General features: G+C 44.2%; 1 protein-coding gene across 7 annotated transcripts in view; it reads right to left on the reverse strand.

The window, feature by feature from the left end:
* Nucleotides 1-678: 678 nt before the first annotated feature.
* Nucleotides 679-17608, reverse strand: part of TEK (TEK receptor tyrosine kinase) — a 104255-nt gene continuing 87325 nt past the window's right edge. For all 7 annotated transcript variants that reach the window (XM_088837867.1, XM_088837866.1, XM_088837870.1 and 4 more), the window contains 9 exons: nt 17289-17499; nt 14656-14766; nt 12377-12567; nt 11721-11834; nt 7442-7512; nt 6203-6243; nt 4581-4677; nt 2870-2969; nt 679-1682 (listed from right to left, as the gene is read on the reverse strand). In XM_088837867.1, the coding sequence (XP_088693993.1) occupies nt 1608-1682; nt 2870-2969; nt 4581-4677; nt 6203-6243; nt 7442-7512; nt 11721-11834; nt 12377-12567; nt 14656-14766; nt 17289-17499 (1011 nt within the window). In that variant the 3' untranslated portion in view covers nt 679-1607. The remainder of the gene's footprint in view (nt 1683-2869; nt 2970-4580; nt 4678-6202; nt 6244-7441; nt 7513-11720; nt 11835-12376; nt 12568-14655; nt 14767-17288; nt 17500-17608) is intronic.

Consider the following 17608-nt stretch of genomic DNA (forward strand, 5'->3'; position numbering starts at 1 on the left):
TATTCATTTTAAATATCAATCAAGAAGGTCGAGCTGTTAGAGAAGGTAGCAGTTATTGTGTATTCCAAAGCCACATGCAAAATTTGAAGACATTATGTACATTTTTCAGAGATACATTTATCCCCGTTCTTGTTTGGTTCCATGTACATACACACCAAGAGTTGTCAGGAGTATCTTCACAACATTTGGGTAAAAAGCAAAAAGGAAGTGTTATATACATATCTGGACCTCCTTTCAGTGGCTCTCCATTCCAGCCCCTGCTCTGTTGAAGAATAAATGGTGTGGCAGCAGTGTTACTGTTGCTGTGTCTCCGCTGCCTATCCTGCTGTGGATGAAGAGCTTTTGGGCAAATGCAGTTTCCTGGTCTGTTTCTGATGCGTGAAGTTGAGCTGACGGCAGGAATGTGGAGCATTATGCAGTATGTGGAACACTGCAACACAGTTAAGAGAGATTCCAGTTTTAAGTCCTCAGTTCAAACTGGAACCAGAGGTGCAGGAAAACAGTAAGATATTTCTGGGAGATGTTTCTCATCTTGTGAGCTTGTGATACATCTGATTGAATATTCTCACCAACTGCTATCTATGTATTGCCAACACATTAGAGGATGATAATTTAAAGTGTTTTCTTGGAGGTATAATAGAGATGGTAATATTTATGAGACACATTCCTAGACAAAAAGTGGGTAGGCAAGACATTTATTCACTTACTCTATGATCTCAGGATAGCATGTGCCTACAATATAAATGGTAAACTCACAACCGATCAAAACTAGAACTTTTTACAATGTGCAAGACAGGTAGGGCTGTTAATCTGCTCTGATACATGTCACATGTCTCCCAAATATAACTGCAAGCTTCCTGTTTTAATTTCTTAACAAACACATTGATGTTATCCGAGAAACTGAAACCTATTAGCTTATCAAACTTACACTTCCTAAAGTTCTTAGGCTTCTAAGGAATGAGATTTAAGTCGGTTTTTCAGTGTCTACGTTTAGGACTGATTTGTTGGCTCTGGAAACACATGAAGAAGTTGTCAAATTAACAAAGGAATAGGACGCCTTCTACAGGTGAGGGGGGATATTCAGAGATAGAAAAAGCTCTTTTACATCACTTAGGTTAACATTTAAGAGACCTCAATCCATGTCCGGTGAGAACTCATACCTTTCCCCTGCTTTTTCTCACCTGTGCCGACAGGTTTACTAATAGTATTTTCTTCTACACAGTGAAACATCTTAGAGCATCCAATACATAGGTAAATATAAAAAATACCTAGGACAATAATGAGTTATGCACAATAGTAATTGTACTCTCACACCTTCCCATAAAGTCCATGTTTTTAGAAAAATATATTATTGCATATGAAACCACAAACAGGCATTCTGATTCCAGCACATTCTTACTCAAAATAGTATATACAGTCCTAGTCAGAGGGTGCTACAGATTCACACACGGGTCTTACGGTCAAAGTCCCATGCAAGCGACAATCTATATACATGTCCATTTTCTGTCACCTCTCTTGGCAGAGGCTGACTTGCTGAGCATCAAGGTATGAAGGGTCTCTCACGCCGGTAAAGGGGAAACAGAATATACAGGTGAGAGTGCTCGGTCCTAGGCTGCTTCTTCTGCAGAACAGTCGATCCCCGCGTAGGTGAACTTCTCATAAAGTGTGGTGTTCACATAGGTCTAGGAGAACAAGAGTGGTTCAGAGACACAAGCGGGCGCAGGCCTGCCTCCACTGGGGACAGTTACGGCCATACCCCGGTTTCCTTAGCTTGTCTCAGCTCAGATATAGATGCCGTGCGCTCAGTCGTGTCTGACTCTCTGTGACTCCGTGGACCATAGCCCGCCAGGCTCCTCTGACCATGAGATTTTCCAGGCAAGAATACTGGAGTGGGTTGCCATTTCCTCCTTTAGGGGAGTTTCCTCACCCAGGGATGGAATCCCCACCCAGGGACTGGACCTGCCTCTCCTGCACCTCCTGTATTATTGGCCGGTGTATTCTTCAGCACCGCCTGCTGCTGCTGCTAAATCACTTAAGTTGTGTCCAACTCTGTGCGACCCTATGGACTGCAGCCCACAGGCTCCTCTGTCCATGGGATTGTCCAGGCAAGAATACTGGAGTGGGTTGCCATGCCCTCCTCCAAAAGCCCCCAAATACCGATACTGGGGGGGATATTTCTCTATCCTCATCCCCTCTGTTGTATTTAACCACTTTCTTCCTGAAAAGCACCCCCTGACTTCTGCAAGTAAGATTGCTCCCTCTCACTTTTTCAGCCTCCTGGCTTCCCTAGCCCCTGGTCTCCCAGACCCCTTCCTCTGCCTGCTGCTCATCTTCACATCTGCTGTGTGATCTCACCCACATCTCCGGTTTCGTCACCAACTGGGTTTTGATGACTTCCAGCATCGTCCATGACCTCCAAATTCCCTAACCTAGATTTGCCTTTTAAACCTCAGATAGGTGTAGCCAGTTAACTACAAGTTTTTACAGAATTCCTGACCCGCCCCGTGGTAACCTGAAGACTGCATTCTCGTCACTCTCCTGTTTGTCCTTGGGCAAGTCACTTTCTCCTTTCTAAGGATGCTCCTTCATCTATAGAATGAAAGGGTCAGGCTGTGTGACAGATTTAGGATTCCGTCTATCTCAGATAAGCCAGTTCTGTACGTTGTTCTACACTGTCTGACTATATCTTATACAGGAATCTGGTTTCCTCCAAAATTGTAACTTTCTCAAAGTTGAGTCCACATCTTTTATGTCCCTGTAACACCTCAGGTTGGTTCAAAAGAACTTGCTGACCTGTATCAACTATTAATCACAATGGACCCATGAGGAATTCCAGTGAAAGAACCCATGCTTTGAGTTCCATTCTCACCTTTCGTTCTTCTAACATCCTGTTTAAGGACACCAGGATCTGGGCAAATGAGGGCCTTTCATAAGGCTTCTCCCGCCAGCACTGTCTCATGAGATCATACCTTTGAAAACAGAGTGAGAGTGTTTAGTCTCCAGCTGTGCTTTAGTCCTGGGCACGGCCAGGTGCAGGGTTTGGAATAGAAGAGAACGCAGCCACACAATGCATGGTCATCTCGGTTAGCCAGCAGAAGACAGAAGCACTACAGCTAGGGAGGTTCTAGGAGGCCGCCCGCCTCCCACCCAAGTCTCCTGTCTTCTCCCAGTGGATCTAGTGCTTACTTTGGGTACCATTCCCAAGAGATCTTGGTCTCAGCTATCCTGATCATCTGGAAAGAACTGAGTTGTGTATCTAGGGCAGGCTTTCCCTCAGAATATTACATCTCTCAAAATGTCAGTGTGTCATTTCTAAAAAGTGGCTCTGTGCACAAAAAAATTTGCAAAACGCTACCTATCGCGCTTCCCTCTTAGTGATTGACTTCGTGAAATCTTGACGTCACTCCATTAAAAACCAACAATCTTTTAAACCAGGTTTAACATAGAAGCTTCCCAAACATAACTGATCACACAACTCTTTCCCCTTGTGTTATTTATTTATGTCTCACACATTCCACAAACACAGTTTACAAAGTGCTAGTCTAAAGTCTTTCTCCACTGTGGCTAGAACTACCTGTATTGTTAAAACGTGGATTCCTGGGACCCACTCCATATTTACAGAGTCATCATGTCTGAGAGCGGGGCTCAAGATTTCACATGCTTAACAATGTGGTTCCTCACTGGGAACCACAGTGCATGAAAGGCTGTCAGCTATCAGCCTGGGGTGGTAGAGATTCTAGAAGAGTTTATACTTTAACAGAAGTTTCATAAGTGAGTGAAAGCAGTGAAAACATCACTCCTTAAAGGTGGGATTCAGGGACTTGGCCCAGTGATGGCTCGAGTACGTTCAGGTTTTCCCAGGATGGTCTAGGTTTATATTTCTTGTACCAGAGCATAATAGCAATAAATTCCTTGTTCAGCCTAGAGCCTTGCACTCTTCATATTATGTCATTTAGGCAGCAGCGACATCAGCTGATTCTGGGAATGGCAACATCACTAGAGAATAATTCTTTTCAGGAATAAGAATATTTATTCCTGGAAAATAAGCCTTGTAGAAGCAAGATTTTATAAAGAAAAGCTTATCTTCTTTTAGTGTAACTGCTCTAAAATCTCTACCCTCAAAGTGAGTCTCAAGGTTTCATACATTTATTCATGGATAATTTCATGAATTTATGAATACATGGATTCATAAATTATAATTAAATTCATAAATTATTCGTACAAATCTTTTCTGTATTTGTTGCCCTTTCTCATTTCAACCTTAAGATTCAGCCAAGAAGCAACACCTTAAATTCCTCCTGAATTTCTATGCCTGGAAAACTCTTTATTTCCTGCCCATTGCCTAACAGTCTTAGTTTCAAGGTTCTGAAATCTTGAACTCAAAAATCTTGTTTGAGTTTCCTGAGGGAAATGCTCCCCTAGACACATAACACAGACACTTGTTTCTGACTGTTTGGGATTTGTGTGTGTACACATACGTACATATTTGTATGTATCAGATAGTGCTTCATTACAGGCAGTTCAGGAAACATACAGAGGGGAGGTTAGGATAGAATGGCCCTGGGGGAGGCCTGACTTACACCTCGTCGTCACAGTTTAGGGGCTTCTCCAGTCTGTAACCCTGGGGCAGCTTCTCGTAGAGTTCTGCACACGTCATCCCACAGTAAGGGGTGCCACCTGGGAAGACAGGAAACGGTGCGCCCTGAGCCCCCCGTGGGTGCAGAAGGCACTGTCTCCTGCCCTGGGGCTCTACAGCGAAGGGACTCGGAGAAAGAGGCGGGTGAGTCAAGCGACGGTAAGCGCCCAGTCGTCATCCTCCGGGGCAGACCCACCGCACGCCACAGCTGGACTTGGCTACAGACGGCGCTTCCACACGGCCGCTGCTTCCTTACGGTGCCTTGCCTGTCCCCAAGTCTGTCTGCACGCGGCATGTCTCTTGACATGGTGCCCGTGTGCCAATGACATGGATCTTTTTCCCAGTTGGAAATCTGTATTTACATAATGCAATTCCTATTTTATCTATCATGGTTACTGTCCCAGTGTTAACTACAATAGCAATATACGCTTATTGTGGAAAGTACAAAAAACAATGAAAAAACTACTTTGAAAAAATCCTGTGTTGTCTTTCCAGTTGTTTTTTTTTTTATGTGTGATATTTATAAAACTGGAATTATGGCATATGTGAAATTTTTCTGCTTTTTGGCATGTGCATTTTCACATGGTATTAAATGGCTTTTGACATATATCCAGACAAAAGTAGAATTCAAAAAGATACATGCATCCTTTTGTTCATAGCAGCACTATTTGCAATAGCCAAGTCATAGAAACAATCTAACTGTCCATGAATGGATAAAAGAAGATGTGGTATACACACACACACACACACACACACACACACACACACACACACACAGGAATATTACTCGGCCATCAAAAAGGAACAATGCCATTTGTGACACTATGGACAGACTTAGAGGTTATCATACTGATGAAATAAGTCAAAAAGAGAAAGACAATTGCCATATTACTCACGTGCAATCTAAAATATGACAAATGAACTTATCTACAAAACAGAAGCAGACTCACAGAGAACAGACTTGTGATTGCCAAGGGGGGAAAAGTGGTAGGGGAGAGAAGAAATGGAAACTCGGAATTAGCAGAAGTGAACTATTACAAATGGGATGGATAAACAAGGTTCTGCTGTGTAGCACTGGGAACAATATTTAATAGCTTGTGACAAACCATAATGGAAACGAATATGGAAAATTATATACACACATACAAAAAACTGAGTCATCTTTGTATAGTGGAAATTAACTAACTGTAAATCAACTATAATAAACTTTAAAAATAAATGGCCTTTGAAAATGTGACTTTTCATAGCAGCACAATATACTGTCTTAAAGTTGCAGAAGAAAACTTTTAACAGCTTTATGACATCTGTGCACACGTGGACACAACTTAGAATGAAGTTCTTGGCCACCAGGTCATTAGTGTTAAATGTGACATCAGACGCTGGGCTTTCATAAAGAGAGCCATGGGGATAAACACTCATGCAGGAAACCTATAAGGTTCTTTTCCCAAGTGGCATCTGTCAGCACCGGACGCGAATGTTACCCACAAAAGTAGGTGGTGAAGGAGCACGGGAGGGCCCACTCCCTTTGCGCAGAGCTTCAACTGGTAGGTGGACAAGGATACTCACCTAAGCTAACAATCTCCCAGAGTAACACACCATAGGACCATCTGCAGAAGGGATGAAAGAGAAACCAGTACTCAGCACACGCATTGGCCAGTCAACTTTCTGCCCCCAAAGCTGGGGCGACTGACTCTAGGTCAGAAGAGGGAAAGTTCCATGTCTTTTTCTTAGGACTGGGTCTTGCACACAGCGTGCGTTTATCTCCCCTTCGGCCAATGGAAGGACTGTAACGGGAACACTGTTAACACTGGCAGAGCCCCCACTTTTTTTAGGTAGAGAGTGCAGGCTGACACTATAGAAAGCAGGGGGTTCTAGGCCAGACAGATGTGCATCAGATCCCATCTCTGCCACCGGGCACTCATGTGACATGGGCCAAGTGACTCGAACTGCTGAGGCCTCTGACTGTATTCTTCCAAAAGTGAGGACACCCATCTCTGCCTCAAAGTCATGCAGAGATGACATGAGATGACAGAAAGGCACACAGTGAGAACACAGTCGTCGCCCGACCTCTCCTCACCCCCCCGAATAAGTCAACTCAACCCTTTGGGCCTGTTCTTCCTCCTGAAAATAGGGAATGTGGGCAAGAGGGCTCAGGTCTCAATCCCAAACGTTCCTCCCCTGCCACCAGCCTGAGACTCGTCACGCAGGCTGCACGCGGAGATGGGCCCCACTGACTGCCTTCTGCGGGGCTTCCCCGGTGGCACTAGTGGTAAAGAACCTGCCTGCCAGTGCAGGAGACATAAAAGTTGTGAGTTCAATCCCTGGGTCGGGAGGATCCCCTGGAGCAGGGCGTGGCAATCCACTTCAGTACTCTTGCCTGGAGAATCCCATGGACAGAGCAGCCTGGCGGGCTACAGTCCGTCAGGCTGCAGAGTCGGACACGACTGACACCTCCGACCCCAGCAGCTACTCTGGGCCACCTCCTCGGGTCTAGGTCCTTGTGCCAAAGTCAGACTGGGCAATGGAGTCACAGGAAGGCCAGGGTGCCCCTGAGTCCTCAGGAAATAAAGAATTAACCACTTGAGGTCACTCCCCGACGTTCAGAAATAAACCCAAAGCCTGCCATCAGGGGAAATCATTTTCTCTGTGGCTCCATTCAGTCTGTTAATTTATTTCCTGGGCTTGGTGATTAGCTTTATTCTGCAGAGGGATGCAATATTCCTGCCTCTCTTCAAAACCTTTGTCAAATGGATATTTTTCTGGGTTCAAAAACACCAAACCCCTCCGCAGTGAGAGCTTACTCACACGTCGCTGTTGGTCGTATACACGCTGTAATTGAGTGACTCAATCGCCATCCAGCGCACGGGCAGTCTTCCCTGGAGAATACAACGTAAGAGGCTGCTTAGGCTCAACAGGGGCCCCTTCCCAAGGCTCGCCAGCGGCATGCAGCTGGGGGGCTCACCCCAGTTCTCAGGGAGGTCCCCAGACAGAAGGCATGGCAGAGTCAGGGGATGTTTTTGCATGTCCCACCCACAAGTCTGCTTGTAAGTTCAAAGCCCTGCAAATTATGTAAGCCCCACTTACCTCAAGGCGTCACTACCAGTTTCATGTAAAGAAAAATAATGATGTGTGTGTGTGTGTCCTTTCAGCGGTCATGCAATTAATCACTTCGTGGCTGTCAGAGGTGCTCAGAGGTTTGAAAAAAGAGACGGGCATAGAAACCGAGGATTAGGCTAGAATGTGGGAAAGGCCGAGATGTGTGAATGTGGGAAATGCTTGGAGGAGAGGCTGGAAGGGTTTCCAGGGGAGGGGACCCACGAGCTCAGCTCTAGAAGATGTGTAGGTACCAGCAGGTGGATGGGGGAGGAAAGAGCATTTCAGACCAAAGGGCGGAGAGTGCGTGTGAGTCAGAGGAGGTGAGTCTGCCAACGCAGACCAGGGAGGCACCGCACGGCTCACCCGCCCTCTCTTCAGCGTCTGCTCCCTCCTGGGTCCTGGCCTCCATATCCCGCCTGCTACTCTCGCTCCTTCACACTAGGGGATGGGAAGAGTTGTCTGCATTTCCTGTTTGGTCCCTGCTCTCATTTACTCCCACTGGCTGGCCTCTGATCCCGCATTTCCTAATTATTCATTTCCATGCACCCTTTTCCATTCTTTACGTGCCCGCTTTGATCTGTCCACATCTGTCTGTCCCTGCTGCTGTCACCTTGGTTCAGGCCACCACCATGTCCACCTGCCTGCTGACAACCACCTCTCTGCTCATCTCCCCGCCTCTGGTTCCACTCCCTAATGGCCTGTTGTCTGCACCACAATCAGTAAACGGCAAACCCAAACATGTGGTTCCCTGTGCTAAAAATTCTGTACTATAGCTCTTGTTGCAACATCCCCAGTCCTCAGCTGAGTCCCCAAGAGCCGGCTCCCAAAGCTTTCAAGACCTTATCCCCACTTCCTCCTCCAGCCTTCAGTTCTAACTCTCCCTCTTTTTTGCGTCACCCTCTAGCCATACTGACTTTCTTTTTTTCATATTGACTTTCTTAATTCCCCAAAGTTGCGTGCTTTCCTCTGGCTCTCAGTTCTTATGTATATACCTCATCCTCCAGGTCCTCCATTCTCATGCCTGCAGTATCTATGTCACAGTCACTGGAAGCCTTCACTGTGCTTCCTCTGAGCTCCCGAGGGACCTGAACTTTCCTCCTGCTCAGCCTTATCCACCATTGCAATTGTTTGTTATGTGTCTCTGAGCTCTTTGAGGGAGAACACTGTGTCTTAATATTATCCCCAAGCCCAGCACAAGCATGAAACATTGTAGTAATAGATAAATCCATGCTGAGGGAATCAATAGATTAATCAATGGTAGTAAAACCCCGAATCACTTAAGTACATTATTTTGCAACACTTCCAGTACTAGAATCGCCCTGGGAGGAAGTAAAAAACTAATGCAGGATGCCCTCGCCACAATAACTGAATCAAAATATCTAAGTTGTAGGACTTAGCATCTGTCTTTTTAAAAATTTCCCAGCCAATCTAGCTGCAACAGGAATTGACAATCTCTATCTTCCATAGTAGCCCAGAGGAAGTAGCCACTCTGCCCTCTGTTGGTAACTTGCTACATTGCACCCTTCTTGCTGGGAGCTTGCTTCTCTCCAGTCCCTTCTCTTTTCTTCCCCTACCTTCACCATGTCCTTCCCTCCCCCTCCCCACAGCAGACGCCACGCTTCTACTGAATGCTTTGTCCTTCCACGAGAAGATACTAGAGCCCTAACCAGTGCTCCGCCCCTCTATGCATTTCCCCTAACTCCATAAGATACAGAAATCCCAACCTTTGCCTTGGGGTACTAGGCAAGTAACCAAATTAAATGGGTAGATTATGGGGCTAAACTGTGTTAACCTCTTCTCATCATCACAGGGCTTCCCAGGTGGCACTAGTAGTAACGAACCCACCTGCCAATGCAGGAACCATAAGAGACACGGGTTCAATCCCTGGGTTAGGAATATCCTGAATATTCCTGGATATTGGCAACTCACTCCAGTATTCTTGCCTGGAAAATCCCACGGACTGAGGAGCCTGGCGGGCCACAATCCATAGGGTCACAAAGAGTTAGACATCACTAAAGCGACTTAGCATGCATGTGGCACCCCCTCATCACGGCATCCCATCCCCAAAGTGTCAGAGTGAAGGAAGGAGAGAGATTCTGTAGTGGAAATAAAAGGTTTCCACATGGCCCAGGAGGAATGGGGAGAGCTGGAGCAGATGGGTGAGTGGTGGGTCCTGCTTCTCTAAGACCAGACCAGCCACTTCCCAGAGAAAGGTCTGCTTTGAGAGGGGCAAATCTGAAAAGTTTAGGGACAAAAGTGTTGCCTGGCAACCAACCTTCAGGGAGTCACTGGAGACTTCCTGAGGTGCTGATGTCAATAAGCATCAAGGACCAGGGGTATGGTAGTCTCTAAGAACCAAAGGAGGCCCACTTCAAACCCTCATCAAAAAAGGGAGTGGAAAGTTCCAAAACGATTAAGTTCACTGTGATCATAACTATGGAAAAGGTTGTATGCTTGTGGAAGGAAAAGAGTAAAAATAAAATAAATTGTGTCAAGGTTGTGAACTGTGGATCATTTCCTCTTGAAAGCATTCTTGAATATTGTTTCTCTGTTATCTTGTCAGTAATTGAAATAAGTATATTGAAAAGAAAGGAAACGTGAGCCTGAGGATAAATGCAGAAGCCTGAGCCTTGCTAGGAAGCAATTTGATATCTATAAAAGTAAAAGGACTCTCTCTGTATGTTACAAGAACTGGAGTCATCACAAGAAAGCTGATTCTAAGTAATGCTGGGAAAGCCATGCCATCAGAGACCTACCCAACACGTGCAAAGATCATAGGGTACGTCAGCCCCAACACCCTGCACTGCCCAACCACCCAGGGAAGGCAGAGGGAGGTAGCATGTTGAAAGCCCAGCACTAATGTCCAGGGATGTGGCATTTCCAGGGCTTTATGAGTCCAGGTGGACAACAAGAGCAGAACAAGTCCAGCTTCTCTCTGCTAACACTCTGAGACTCCCCTGGGATCTTTTATTTGAAAGTAAGATCTGGCTACTTGGGAGACTAGGTATCATTAGGTGAAAGTGGATTTGATGGGGGCTTGATGAATGAGCAAGCTATGGTTTTTCCAGTAGTCAGGTATGCTTGTGAGAGTTGGACTATAAATAAAGCTGAGTGCCAAAGAATTGATGCTTTTGAACTGTGGTGGTGAAGACTCTTGAGAGTCCCTTGGACTGCAAGGAGATCCAACTAGTCCATCCTAACGGAAATCAGTCCTGAATATTCTTTGAAAGGACTGATGCTGAAGCTGAAACTCCAATACTTCGGCAACTTGCTGCGAAGAACTGATTCATTTGAAAAGACCCTGATGCTGGGAAAGATTGAAGGCAGGAGGAGAAGGGGACGACAGAGGATGAGATGGTTGGATGGCATCACCGACTCAATGGACATGAGTTTGAGTAAGCTCTGGGAGTTGGTGATGGACAGGGAGGCCTGGCGTGCTGCCATCCATGGGGCTGCAAAGAGTTGGACACGACTGAGCAACTGAACTGACGAATGAGCAGAGAACATTCAGAAAAGAGGGAACTCTCATACGAGCACTTATAACTTATGAGTTTCGTTCTAGAGCATCCTTGTGACTTAGGAAACCTCATTGATTCACTTCCTTAATGTTTTAGAAAGTAGGTTAAACGTCTTTACCCCCTTCCTATGTTTGCTGTGTAAAAGGGGACTGTGGGAGCTCCCCAGAAGATTCTAAACGAGACCAGACTTGGGAGTCTGTGCTGGATACGGACCCCAGTCCCTCCAGCATGAGGCTTGCATGTTCAACAACTTCACCACATGTGACAGAGCCTTCTCCACTGGTAACTGCAGACCATCCAGACATTTTAGGGATCAAAACTGAGAAAGGACATTTGCTGGGCTGAGACCTTACGAAATGTCAGAAAGGGTCAGAGGCCTCCGTCAGCACAGAGGGATGGAATTCTAGGAGAAGCAACCTCAGGAGAGGGAGGGGTGCCCCCAAAAGGGTTGCATCAACATCTGAACTTACCATTGTCTTTTTCACATACACTTCTTGACCTCGGGATAATCCAAAATCGGCTATCTTGGCTACGTAGTTTTCACCAACTAAAATGTTCCTGGCAGCTAGGTCCCTGTGAATAAACTGAAATTAAAAAAAAAAAAAAAGTCATGTATTTTCAGCATCATATTTGCGTTTTCACTTCATTTTGTTTGCACAAAGAGCAGGAGCTTTGGGAAATCTAGAGGATAGTATGAAAAAGTGTTTTTAAAAAGCTACCAGAATCCAGGTCCCTTCTAGTTCCTCTTCTAAATGTTCAGTGAGTGGATTCTGCCAAACGACCCACAGGTCTTTGGAGGAGCATTTCAGGAAGAAGCGCCAGGTGATGCAATATTCCAATTACCATGAAAGGCCTCTGCTATGTGTGTTATGTGGAGTTACTTGAAGCTAAGATGAGTGAAGGCTCCTCACCAAATACATTTGATGAGATTCACTAGATAAACATACCATTAGCATGGAGCATGAACTTCTATATAAAGAGACAGAATATTAACAAACAATAAAATTAGGGAGAGTTTGAGAAGGAATTAAGGAAGAGAGGTGAACTGGGGGAAAAAATATCTAAACTCTGATATCAGAGAGAATTTTGGAAGAAAGATGCTCAAAGCAAGGTTCCCAGAACAAACCTGCTTTTGGCTCAGGTAGTCCATACCCCGGGCCACATCTGCTGCGAAATGGAGAAGCTGCTGGGAGGAAAGTGTGGAGGCAGTGCTGTTGGCGATGGCAAATGCGGGGTCCGTCTCTAGCACTCTGCTCTTTCGCAGGAAGTCCAGGAGGTTGCCGTGGGGGGCGTACTCAATGGCCAGGTACAGGTAGCCTGTGGGGCAAGGGAGGAAGCATCACTTTATCAGTAGCCCTAAACCCCGGTGATATTTCTGAGATGTGCTTTGGTCCTCGGGGACTGCTTATAAAATTCCATTGTGTCTTAAAATAACACATCTAGTGGTACCGATATGGGTAATGCTGGGGACAGGAGGAAAACAAGTGACATCATTCCGGCAAAAGGGGGCTATGCCTGCACTTAGGGTTCCCCTCTCCACTCCTACTAAACAGCAGGCTTCCTGAATGCTTCACCTACTGGGTAACACAGGTAGAATGAAATCAAAACATCTGCTTCCAGATGACCTAGGATAGCTAGTCCACATCACCTTTTATTTTTGATTCAGTATTGACTGAGAACCTAATATGAGCCAGACGTTATTCCAGTATGAATCCAGCTTCTCCTGAGGTTATTTTTTTAAAACAAACAAACAAACAAATGATTAAATACCCAAAGCAGAAGGACCCACACCTGGTAACTTTCTCTCTCTCCTGACTTCTGCTCCTTCCTACAATCCAGACTAAGTCATTAGATTGTTGAGTGCATCACTGGTCAGCAAAGTTGAGTGTCAGGGATTGCAATTTTACTTACAGAAACCAGAAATGTCAACCTTTTAGGAAAAAATAAAATTTTTCCTAGAGGAAAATAGGGTTCATTGTCTTAGTTTTATTCCAAATTGTTTTCTCCCTTTTCTTTTTTTAATGAGATGTAATCTGCTTTGATAACAATTATTCATCTTTGGACCCAATGAAAGTACAGTGCTCTATTTTACTATTTTTTTAAAGTGAATTATTTGGTATATACTTTTTATGTCAAATGAATTTAAACTTCAAAGTTATTCTAAGAAAGTGAAATTCTCAAAAAAAAAAAAGCAAGCTTCTAGCACTGAATCCTGGTGTAATATAAGGAAAGATATACCTCAATTCTGGTATGAATGTATTTTCTCACTTTACTGAACAATACAATTTTAAAAGTCAACCAATTATGTAACAATAGAGCAAAATTTTAAAAGACATATATTCTTCTGTCACTATAAGTTTTCTTTTTTAAAAAACATTCATTTACTGCTGTCCCATGCTGATCACTGTTCTCAGGAAACAGCTCAAAAATAAGTGTCATTACTTCATTATTTAACCTAAGGGACATTATCTGGCTTTCAGAATTACACCTTTGTTGGATCACGGAATGATAAATTGTTTGAAGTACCAGTATTTTTAGTTTGATAAATTGAGGAAAAGGAAGTAGTCTCTTTTCCATTGTTGGTATTTGTGCTGCAAAGTCAACAAGAGGTTGTAAAGTTTGCAAATAATTACCACGTGGAGCTTTTTCGTTGGAGTAAATTTTTCCATGAGAAATTAAGAGTAAGCATGGATTTAGAACTGCAAACCCAGGTAGCATGCAGAAGTAAACCCATAGATTTCTTATTACCTACTCATTCACAGCTAGCTCCACACATTACAATAGGAAATAATCAACATTTGAATTAATAATATAATTTCAACTTAAGAGTATGTGTGACATAGGATAGTTGTAAAGCTTCAGTGTAATTGTACAGGGCATTGTTTTGGATAAAAACAAAGTACTATTAGATATAGGCTTATTATTATTCTTTTAACCTGAGTATCATCAGTCCTTTCATATTACAGTAGATTATTGGCATTCATAGATTTAACATTTGGAGTATTGGTTACTTGGGTTTGGAGGGAAAATGAAAAGTCAACTAAGAAGAACCAACGTACTTCACTTTTCCTGGTTGAGAGTGCAACCTCCATCCACCTAGTAGTGACTGAGAAAACCTCTGGATTAGCAAAGATGGGAGCGTGTAGAAGCTTGGGTATCTTTGGGCATTACTAACTGAACTGCATCAGAAGCCAAAAGACTCACCCTTGGGACCCACCTTCAAAAATATGCCACATCTCAGCACAGTCTATTCATGGGGCCGGACATTCAGACTGAAATTGCAACTTAAAAAGTAGGTAGCAATCTTAGATGACTTATCTTTCCTAACTTCAATATGGAATGTGCCTGATTTTCTTTCTTTTTTAAAAAAAATCTGGCAGGAGAAACAGGAAAAGAGCATCTTACCACGATGTTCACACGCTCCCAAGAGATTGATGATGTTTGGGTGGTGTCCAAGTTTACAAAGAACCTCCAGTTCCCCAGCAAAGTCCCTGTGGTCATCTTTGGAAGCGTATTCTGGGAAGAAAGTCAAGAGTCGTGACCCCTTTCTGTGATGCCTCATCAGAAACAACTGTACCCCCGATCCCCATCACCTTCAGGTACGCTCAGCCATCATTGGGTCTGGAAAACGTTAGATAAATCAAAGAGACGGTTCTAACACAGGGGCTTGGCTGTCCACATTTTGGGCCAATGCTTCTTGTGGTTGGGGGCTGTCCTGTAGCAAGGAGGATGTTTAGCTGCCCCCCTGACCTGACCCACTAGTTACCAGTAGCCCAACCAAAAATGTACCCAGATCACCAAATGTTCCCCCTAGAAACCAAATCATCTCTGTTTGAGAACCACTGCTGAAGCCCTCAAATATTGAGAGAAATGGTCTGGTTGAGATGGAGCTGCATCCATTCTCAGACCCTGGCTCTCCAAAGACAAATACGCCAAGGAGTAACACCAAAATTTTAGTGAAACGTTGCCAGTAGTGAACACACCTTATTTATTATAATAATTTTACTTTGATTTTTACATAAACCAGAATAGAATACTGTGTTCAGTTGTGTTCAACTCTTTGTGACCCCATGGACTAAAACCCACCAGGCTTCTCTATCCATGGCGTTTTCCAGGCAAGAATACTGGAGTGGGTTGCCATTTCCTTCTCCGGGGTGGTCTTGATGATGAAGGGATCAACCCAGGTCTCCTGCATTTCAGGTGGATTCTTTACCAACTGAGTCACCAGGGAAGCCCACATAAGCCAGACTTGCTGAAAAATCTCACGTCTCAGTGACACTTTTATAGAAGATGCTTGGTAGTCAGGAAACAGTTGCGCTTCTTTCTGTTCCTTTCATTCTGTCTCTCCATAAGCACTTTGATCAGAGGCAGAACCACCAATCAGGCTGAAGAGAAAACTCTTTGGCTGATGTGCAACTGGTTGGTCAGCCTTGAGTTGGTGACAGTATGCCATGATAGCTTTTTGAAGAAATAACATTGGGGGAAAGAGTGATGGAGAGCTGGTAGCCATGTGCATGCCGGACCATGCTTGAAAATTATGGGAAGGTTTCATATGGGCTGAGGGGACCCATGAGGCTGACAGGTAACAATTCCAAGTCTAGTACCCTGTTTATACCACAGGAGCCTAAGGGTCAATGCCTCGGGAACATTTTAGAAGCAAAGCTCCTTGTAATAGGTTGTTGCTTCACATCAGTAAGTGCCCTCTTTGCCTGCACGACTTTTCCTGCAAAACTTTTCTGCCCTGGTGTGCTGTTAAGTTATTCTACCTCTTTACATGGATATGAGATGGACAATCAGCTCAAGTCAGATCCCAATCAGCAGAAAAACTGATGCTACAAAGTTCTACACCCTCTCTCCTCTTACCATTTTTACTGCTTCCTAAAACTCCTGTGACTAAAGTTGGAAAAGGAATTTCTGGATTCTAGCAGGGTTTGTTTGGGTGTGCGTCTGTGTGTGTGTGTTTTGAAACATTAATGCCTCTAAGCATAAATAATACTGTGTTTATTTTGTTTTGTTCATTTCCTGACATGTGTTTTCCAGCAATGCAGAAAGCAGTGATGACTTAATAAGATTTAGGGTTAATTGTCATCTTAGGCTTAATGTTGCAGTCAAGAAGAAGGAAAACCCATCAGCAACCTTAGCAAGTCCTTATTATGGAGCTGCCCAATAAAAGTGGCAATTACATCGCCGGCTGTAATATATCACTTGCCAAGCCTGTGTGCTGTAAAAACAACAGTGCAGCTTCACAATCAAGTTATCTCTAAACTGCCATTTCACACGCAACAGAAGACAGCTAGTATTGCCAGGAACACGTCAATCTGCTTTCTCAGACCTTATTCAATGAGTGGGCCCTAAGTAGTCTTGAACACAACTGGAAAAGGTCTAGTTTTGTGACTATAGATCAATGGTTTCTAAGCTTGAGTGTACAGAAGAGCCGCTGAGCAAGTTTAGGGACCCCAATTTTTCCCCGCATCATCCCAGACATTTGAATAGATTAGAACCACAAGGAGGAAAGACTCAAGTAGCTGCATTTCTAACTATTTCCAGGAATGCTGATGTAGATAATCCATGAAGGTAGTGATTTGCCAAGTGTGGTCTCCAAATTCTGAGACTCAGCATCCCATGGGAACTAATTAGAAATGCAAGCCCTCTGGCCCTGGGCCAGATTTGCTTAATCAGAAACCACAGGGTGGAGCTGAAGAGTCTGTTTTTTAACAAGTCTCCCAGTTGATTTGGATGTGTGATCAATGTTGAGAACCACTGCATTAAGAGAAACAGTAATGCTTCCTGAGAGTCAGCAGGGTGGGTTCTCACATCCCAGTGAATCCAGACAGTGGCGTCTAAACAGTTCATGCCTTCAAGTTTACATCCTGACCCTCAAAGGAAATATCACCTTCAGCTGCACAGAACAGCTCCATCTAACATCATGCCAATTTTTTGTTTAAAAGAATATGAGACCTTAGAGGAAGGATTCAACAGGAAGTCAAGCTGTCCCCCCACCCTAGTAAAATGCTGACTTGATCGGGGCATGCACTGACCTTTCATTCTCTTGATGGCAGCGTCCATCCGTAACCCATCCTTCTTGATGCGAGCCTTAAGAACCTGGCCAAAATTACCCTCCCCAATCACATCTTGAAATTTGATGTCATTCCAGTCAAGCACTGGATAAATGGTAGGATCTGGGTTGTTTTTGGCCTTCCTGTTCAGGGCAAGAGTTCCTGAGTTGAACTGCACAGCTGGTTCTTCCCTCTACAAAAATAATGGTTTTGTGTCAGGATTTTTCATAATTTTTAAAGTACATAATACCTTCTCGTTTGTACCCACACTAGGTGAAGAAAATAAACAGTACACCCAATTC

Source organism: Moschus berezovskii, chromosome 7, assembly GCF_049115385.1.
Source record: "Moschus berezovskii isolate FMDL1 chromosome 7, NW_MosBer_1.0, whole genome shotgun sequence".
In the NCBI taxonomy this organism is placed as follows: Eukaryota; Metazoa; Chordata; class Mammalia; order Artiodactyla; family Moschidae; genus Moschus; species Moschus berezovskii.